The following is an 8,790-nucleotide window of genomic DNA, read 5'->3' as shown; positions in this document are numbered from 1 at the left end:
ACCAAAGAAAGTCATAATGCATCAACATACCATAAATATAATTGCAAATGGTTTTATCGTTACTTAAAACGACCAAAATGACTTTGTCATCTAACCTATCCTTAAATTAAACAATTAAGGAGCTGACATTGTCAATAAAATATAAGACATTCAAACCTAAAGAATTAAATAAACAATATAAGAAAAATAACATGAACAATCGCAAAGAGGGACTGAGTGGTCACGTCCGCCCAGGCCCCTCGGGTTCCCCCCCAGAACCCCAGAACATTCCATGGCCCAAAGATTTGGCTCCGTCCAAACACATAGGCCATTTCCCAATAATATCAAAAAGCCTAATTTCTTTCTCTCCTTTCTTCAAGAGCACTGATCTGAAATGACTTGATAGGTGAGAGCAAAATGCAGGAAGCCTATCCAGTATTTTCACCTATCGGTGGTCATGAAGTAAAGGAGACAAGGAAAAAAGCTATTGAAGAGAATTTGGACACAGCAATAGTCTTGAGTCAAACTAATTCCTCACACGCTAGAGGCAGCCCAGAGAACAATGAAGTGTTGAGTTATCTATTGCATGAGCGTAGCGTAGCTGACTATTGTGGTAACCCACAATATAAAAAAATTGAGAACACAATCATTTTAGTTTTCAGTTATGAATACAGTTTTTAGCCAGATTATTTATTCAGTAATCTCATTTCATGCTTCTCTCATAATAGGTTTGTTTGGAGGCTGTGTAGGAAAGTTTTCATTTGGGGTAGGAGTAGGACTAGACGTGAATGGCAAAAAATACAAATGGAAGTACATGCGGAAAAGGTCTGGAGCACAAAGATACCAACACCATTTGTAGGAACACTTACACGGAACTGGAATACTCATACAGTACATTATTGAACACATGCAGTATAAGTCATAATGTAAAATATAGGAAATAAACATTGAAAGGTGGGCTCTAGGAGTGATACCATTGGCTCAAAAGGGTCATGTGATGCAGCAAAGAGTTATGGGTAGAGATTGGATTAGTAAGTAGATTATTTTGAGATGCGAATTGGGGTGAAAATATAACAATTCTGTTTTTTAAAAATATCTCTTTTCAAAATATCATCAAAAAGGTAATCATTGGGCTACATCCCACCACTAACTCTGCCGATAGCATCACTGAGCAGCTATAAAATGCAATAGCAATTTTTTAACATTTTCTAAGTTTTACATTTTTTATGTTCTTTAAAACAGATACTGAAATCCTATGTCGCAACACTTAGGGTTGAATCCTACACACACACGTAACTCGACATTTGCGTAAATCTTGCATTGATGTCAATTTGAAATTTCCACGATGAATCGAGTTACACGTGCAGATCTCAAGTTAGGATTCCACCCTAAGAGAGAGAGACAGAGAGAGAGAGAAAGAGATAGAAAGAGAGAGAGAGAGAGAGAAAGAAAATAGTAGAAGAAAGAAGAATAACACAACTTGATCCTAATGAACATTCAACATGCTTTAACACTTCTCTCTAGAAAAGATCTAAATCAACAAAGACATATTTTTTTCGGCCCTCTGAAAGCTATGACTCCCCTATTGGAGAGCGTTGGCCGGGGGGGTCAAGGGTTTCTGAGAGCCAGATCCAGTGTCCAGAGGGCTTCATCGGGGCAGTAGGTATACGTGTCTGCAGTGGTCAGAAGATGGAGGGAGCCGTGCAAAGAGGCCAGACTGGGATCTCAGGACGTTGTCATGGAGGATGGGTCATTCCACATGGCCGCCACGTCTCTGAACCTGCCAGAGTGGATGACGGGAGAGCAGAGCATATTAGCTTCCTGTCAAAAACAGATGATCTGAAAACGACCAGACAATAATAACAAACTGAGGATTCTAGGAGCAAAAGGTGAGTTGCCCTTTCTTGCTCTTATTCTCTGTGCGTGTTTGTGTGTGTAGTGTGTGTGGTGTGTGTGGGTGTGCGTGTGCGTGTGTGTTAATGTCACAACTTTGATATTCAATACAGACAGTCCCACACAGCATTCTAGGACCTTGCCGAGGGGACCCACAAGACTCCAATGCTAAATCCCAAATTGATCCCAATCCCCTACCCCCGGGCAATTCTGTAGACTGAATATAGGCAATATGGTTCTGTTACGCTAAATTGATTTTTCACCACATTGCTTACACCTATCTGATTGTTCCAGATTGACAGGAGTGCGAGGGGTCAATTTGAAATTCTGCACAAGTGCACTGAATGTAGAAACAGGACGTCCAGAGGAGACAGTGAACGGACTCGGACCTTGCATTGATGAGGTACTGAGCCAGGCTGATGTTGGCGGGGGTTCCTGTGATGGTTATCTGGCGCTCTGATGACCCCTCCATGGCGTTAGCAATTTTGATCTGCGCCCCAGACATCTGACGGATCTCGTTGATTTTGGTTCCCTGGCGCCCGATTATGCAGCCTATTAGCTGGGAAGAAATGGAGGTGGGACTTAAAACAGGGGAATAAGGTGGTCTGGGCATAATGCTCATACATATTGTAGTCACATAGACTATAGCACAATTGCACAATTGTTACATATAGTAATATAAGCATTACACAAAAGTCTTGGTAATATCCAGGTCACATCTTAAACATCAGTGAAATTACCTTCCGCACCCCTAAGCAGCAGAAGACAGATGTGAGACATGAGAAAATTAGACTCTATTGTCCCCATACTCACATCATTGGGAATGGTGAGTTCATGAGTACTGGCCTGGTTACTGGCATCCAGACCTGCTGTATAGAGAATGAGGGGGGAAAAAAAAAAGAGAGAGAGAGAGAGAGAGAGAGAGAGAGAGAGATAGGAGGGGGGAGAACGGCATAAAATAGAGTTGGACATGGGAGGCGGGTAATTGTACGCTGTGACTGTTAGCTCTGGTGACGAACGACAGGGCCAGCAGGTTTTCCCAATCAAAGTCACATCGTCAGGAAATACTCCTGGCCCTGCCTACAGCTGTGCGGGCCTTGGCAGTAGGCTTAGGCCTCTCCCTTGGTTCAGTCTCAAACCTGGGGAGATGCACCCACTGACCAGCTAAAACTCAGAGGGGGGTTATTAATCAAAATATTCAGGACTCTACCGTCGTGCACCATACAAAAAGCAAAAAAACGCAAATCCAAAATAAAAAAAAGGAAAAAAAAATAAAGACAAATATCCTCCCGTCAACCTCAACAAGAGCAACCACCAGGGGGCCATGTCATTGGAAGCGCGCCACAAAGAACGACAGGAGAAGAAACAGAGAAAGAGAAAGCAAGAGAAAGAGAGAGAGAAAGAGGAAGAGTGTGTGTCTCTACAGGTAAACAAGAGAAGGAGATTGGTAGAGGGTTCTCGTGTAGGTGGGTACGTACCGGGGAAGGCAGGGGTGGTCTGTCCGAGGGGGGTAAAGGGGGTTTGCTGCATAGCCAACTGGTGGAGCTTGGTCAACTGCTGAGGGGGGTAGGAGGGACAGCAGAACTATGAGGTCATCGTTAAACACACACACACACACACCAGGAGAGGCTGGTGGGGGTAGAAATCGAAGGAGGGGTTCATTGTAAAGCATCGAATGGAATGAGGAGTGGTATGAAACTATTATTTACAATTACAATGAGCATGTCATGATTTCTACCTCCACCAGTCCCCCCTGACACACACACACACGCCCCACACCACACACACACACACACACACACACACACACAGGTCTGTCACCAAGATACGCTACGAGAATAGAGAGAGGACTTGAGGATAAGCTGTGACACAGAGGTGGAGGAGGAGATAGAGAGACAGAGAGAAAGAAAAAGGAGACTCATACAGGACTTGGCCTGAGACAGTGAAGAACTGGTGATTCTCTGTGTAACGATGGTGCTGTTTTAATGTGCTGCCCATACGTGAAATTATGTTTATGATGTTGTCGATTGATGGTGTTCCATGGAATGTAGATGTCCCAGATTAAATATTGTGTTCTATGTGTGATAGACTCAGTTTGAACCTGAGGGTCTTAGGCATTAGGGCAGTGGGCTAACACAGCCTTGAGGCCTACAGGAGACCTGGGTTAATAGTCAGTCGGCTACATTAGTGCCTCTTTTGAACAATCTGAAGTTCTACCTGTAAATATGACTCTGTTTTGGGGATAAGGAACATATCTTAACCGTGCAAGTGTTTTTAATCCAACTAGTGCGTGATTGTACAGGCCAAGTCCTATGAAGTTTGGCTCCAAATGGAGGGCAGGTGTTGAGAGTAATTTCAGATTTGAAAGTGACAGAAATTACGTTTCAGAAATGTTGTATTAATATTATTGGTTAATATTAATAGGAAAGGAACGAGAAAGAGAAGGAGAGAGAGAGAGAGAGAGAGACAGAAAGAAAGAAAGAAAGAAAGAGGCATGGAGAGAAGCGAATAGAAAGACGCCTGCATCGTTGAATAGACACTCACATCTGGGTGTGGAATGGCGTACTGTCCCTGAATGGTGTAAGCCTGGAAGGAGAGGAGAGAAAGAAGAAGGCTTGATTAGGATCTTCAGTTGAAACTCCTGTTCCCTCTACTGTCACTAGGGGCACTAGTGTAGTTTCATCCATGACCATACTATTATGTCATTGTCATCCCCACTCCACAGATTATACTGGTTGCATTATACTGGTATTATACTCATTATTTACTATTACCAAGGTTGTTCAGTATTCTCATAGATAGGCACTCAAGTTAGATGCATGCCAAAATCAAATGCACATTGCTGGTGAAAATGGTCTGTGAGTGACAGGTCAGATATGATATCCCTAGTTTTTAACTAAACATGGAGTACGTAACATTTCGTCAACCTCCCACCACCTGTGTGGCTTAATACTTTGCAGGGAGCAATAGATAAGCATATAAGTCACAATACAGGTCGCTAATGAGACATTAGCTGAATATTTTTTTAATTTAGAATTGTTTTACATAATGTACAAACGAAGAATGAAAAGAACATTTCAGGGATATGATATCAGTTTGGAGGGAGCTAGGTAATCAATGAGAGCTTGCACAAAAATACTTTGTTGAGGTGCCAATGTAAACCAAAGTTAAGATAAGGGTGGTTTCAAGCTGATTACAGCTTGGCTGCATTTGGATTACAATATCAACTAGTTTTGTTCATTGTAATACAAGCTCCCCAATAATTTACCTGACTCCTTCTCAAGTTTTTCACCCCTCACATCAATTGGGTCCAAGTTAACTACACTGACAAGAGAACAACCAGGTAGGGAGTGGTAAGGGTGAGGGGTTGGGGTAAATGCAGAGTTCGGAAGAGAGGGAAGGCCCCCTGTCAGGGAAACTGGATTGGACCTAATTGATGTGTATTCACGGGGGCCACAATGGTCAGAATTGGGCTAAATTCCATTTATAGACCAGTCAACTCAGTAACCGACGAATTAAAACTCTTATGTTCAGATCAAATCCTAGTCCAGGTTGACTGGCCCCTGAAATGGTGTTTAGCCCAGCTGAGGGTGGTGGTGGTTGGTGGGACGGTGATGGTTGCATGCTAGTGGTGAGGTGAGGTGGTGAGGAGGTGAGTAAACCTGGTGACTAACAGGCAGTGGCTGGTGCTGCAGTAAGAGGCTGAGGTTGGCGGTGGAGGCCCCCAGCGGGTCGGCTCTTACCTGGCCACCTGAAAAAATGACGGGGGTGGAGGCAGGCTTGGGGCGGTAGGGGATAGTGGCACCTTTCGGTGGGGACTGAGGAAAGGGGGAAGAGGTGGGAGAGGTAGAAAGAGCATTAGACCAGTGGGGAGGGGTAGAGAGAGACTGAAAGAGAGAAAGATAAAAGAGTGAGTGAGTTAAAGAGAGAGAAAGACAGATAATTGAAAGGGAGAGAGAGAGAGAGAGAGAGAGAGAGAGGGGAAGATATTTTGTAGACTCAGGGACAGTGTCTTGGGAGAAGACTGTGACACTCACTACATCAAAAAAGTGTTCTGTACAGTGGATACATGCTGCTGTGACAACAGATAATGAAGTGCTGTGTACATTTAGGGCACGTTGACCCGATGGCTGTTTCATTGCAATTGGGCCCAAATCTTCAAATATACATTTGTCTCAACTATGCATGATCATCATCCCATCCCATGTTTTAGCTGATTCATAATGACTATGTGTATGTGGTTTTGGTTGTTACATTAGTTCCCTTGCTTCAGATCCACGGGTGTAGCTCTGAATTACATGTAGAAAGAATCAAGAAATTCATGTTCTCTACTGTAGATTTGCACAAGGTGCACACGTGGATGTCAAGTTTGGAATGGGCCTTCTGACAGGACTGTACCAGACAGACACCATTGTCTATCAATCCGTACTCTACCTCGAGCATCACCACACATATCTGTTTGACACACTGGATGATGGCTTCTGGGGCGCCAGAGATTGTCACAGCTCGTTCCGTGGAGTTGGGTAGCATGTCCCCTGCTACCTGGACTTGAGCTCCTGTGGACTGGGAGAATGAATAGACTTACAGCTAATCAATATTACATTTACATTTACATTTATGGCATTTAGCAGACGCATTTATCCAAAGCGACTTATAACAAATACATTTGTCTAAGTGAGTGAATCATCTATCCATCAGTCATCATAAGAAAAAGTAATCTATGCTAGGACCAGGGGCTATTGGCAGTCACAATGCTAAATGAAAGGAAGATTTTTATTTTTTTATTTATTTTATTTATTTTCAGGAGAGAAACTTGCACAGGGGGGTAGTGGGGATGAAGAGGTCTTTAGGAGGGACAGTTAAGGTGTAGCCTGAAGAGATGGGTCTTCAATCTACAGCGGAAGATAGGTAGTGACTCTACAATCATGACACTATACAAGATTGTTCTGCATCAGGAGATTTGCCTCAGGACCATATAATTATAATTATCATAACCTTGGCATTTTCCGGTGGCATTTAGAATACGAGAAATTGCAACGTTTTTGAGAATGAAGATCAATGCATGAATGTATTTCCTTTTCTTACATATACAAGTATTTTGTTCTCTTTCGTTGGTATTTTCACCTGCACAATGTCACATTTCTTCCCCATTTATTTACACTTTGATCCTGTGCTATTTCGATACAGAATATTGTGATAACCACTATTACGAATTCTAATTGAATGCAGCACTTATTTCAGTGCTATGGGAGCCACTTACCTCTCTCATTTCCTTGATCTTGGAGCCTCCTTTGCCGATGAGGGAGCCACACTGGCTGGCCGGGACCACGAGACGTAGGGTGACAGGGGGTTTACTGGTGGCTGGACTGTTGCTCATGGAGTTGATTATATCCTGGGAAGACATAGAGCAATATGTTGATGAACATTTGTTATTTCTAAACCCAGGATCAATAGAGAGCCTTCAAAGTCCTAGTGTCTGGGAAACTAACCCCAATGTGGTAATTGTTAGGTAATACTTATGTAATTGCCATTTAATTGCACATTCAATGTAAATACAACACTGTTTAAATAGTGGAATGTAAAATACAGTGAAATCAAATGGACATCCAGGGAGGTACAGTATGTAAGAATAGCCCGATACAGTACCTCTTCAAACTTGTAGGCTATCATGGCGAAGGCCTTGAAGATGGCATCTGTGGGTCCGGTGATGGTGACTATCCGTTCTGGGCAGTTTCCCTCAGAGATGTTGATGCGTGCGCCGCTCTGTGTATCAAACAGGAGGAGGATATGTTAGCTTAATCAGTGTAATAAAATATTCCCTGGTGTATTATTCACCTTCCACAGTCAGAAAGTATATAAATCACTTACCTCCTCACGCATTTTCTTCACCGTCTCTCCTTTCTGAAGAGAAAGACAACAGTTAGCTGTCAAGTTAGAAATTAGAAGAAAAGTACTCTTCCGAATACAGTTTGTCATCTTGACATGAGTTCGATGTGTTTAGAAACATAATAGTTACCTTTCCAATGATGCTTCCAACCTCCTGCAAAGACACAAAAATTCAACCTTGATAAGCATAACCATTAAGAATTACTGGTACACAATTAATAGCCTTTTAAAGCGGCCTGTCCATGTCCCCTTTCCACTGATCTGAACATACTTAGGTGATTACAGTGTGGTGGCAACCCACAGTACCTAGTCATAGTAGTACCACAGTACCTAGTCATAGTAGTACCATAGTACCTAGTCATAGTAGTACCACAGTACCTAGTCATAGTAGTACCACAGTACCTAGTCATAGTAGTACCACAGTACCTAGTCATAGTAGTACCATAGTACCTAGTCATAGTAGTACCACAGTACCTAGTCATAGTAGTACCATAGTACCTAGTCATAGTAGTACCACAGTACCTAGTCATAGTAGTACCACAGTACCTAGTCATAGTAGTACCATAGTACCTAGTCATAGTAGTACCATAGTACCTAGTCATAGTAGTACCACAGTACCTAGTCATAGTAGTACCACAGTACCTAGTCATAGTAACTAAGTGGTAATGAATGAAGGAAAGGAGATAAAGAGAGGAAACTACATGAGAGTATTGTAAGAGGATTGGAACAGAACTCTCCATACCTTGCCGTGCATCAGGAGCCTGATGGTGAGGGTGACGTTAAGCCCGCCTTCTGATTGGACCTTGGTGGGTTCCATATTGGGATTGGATGTGAAGGAAGGGATGTGATCACGTACAAGAGGAGTCCCAGGGCCAATGAGAGTGTGATGGAACAGCCAGCCAACCAGTCAACTGCAAGACAAAGGGAGATAAGACACAACCACAAAACATTAGGCCCACTAAAAATAAAATCGGCAGGCACTCAACAGCTCCTAGCCCCTACTACCCAGACACGTGTGTTCATCTGAAAGGA

At 42.9% G+C, this 8,790-nt stretch overlaps 1 protein-coding gene across 2 annotated transcripts; it reads right to left on the bottom strand.

Moving 5' to 3' along the window:
* Window positions 1–1,704: 1,704 nt before the first annotated feature.
* Window positions 1,705–8,575, bottom strand: LOC310815014 (poly(rC)-binding protein 3; the record flags this gene model as incomplete). 2 transcript variants are annotated; one of them, XM_083684617.1, is made up of 12 exons in its annotated part: window positions 1,705–1,759; window positions 2,262–2,431; window positions 2,686–2,738; window positions 3,351–3,426; window positions 4,417–4,458; window positions 5,547–5,690; window positions 6,307–6,435; window positions 7,133–7,264; window positions 7,519–7,635; window positions 7,741–7,773; window positions 7,889–7,912; window positions 8,501–8,575. In XM_083684617.1, 12 exons carry the CDS (start codon window positions 8,573–8,575, stop codon window positions 1,705–1,707), a joined length of 1,050 nt encoding a protein of 349 aa, XP_083540743.1. The 2 variants fall into 2 exon arrangements, with proteins under 2 accessions (XP_083540743.1, XP_083540744.1); XM_083684618.1 differs by having other exon boundaries at window positions 3,351–3,429; window positions 5,616–5,690.
* Window positions 8,576–8,790: the final 215 nt, after the last annotated feature.

The sequence above is a fragment of the Argentina silus genome (genome assembly GCF_951799395.1).
Source record: "Argentina silus genome assembly, chromosome: 14".
In the NCBI taxonomy this organism is placed as follows: domain Eukaryota; kingdom Metazoa; phylum Chordata; class Actinopteri; order Argentiniformes; family Argentinidae; genus Argentina; species Argentina silus.
The sequence above is the reverse complement of the archived record's forward strand: the minus strand, read 5'-3'. Positions and strand labels throughout refer to the sequence as shown.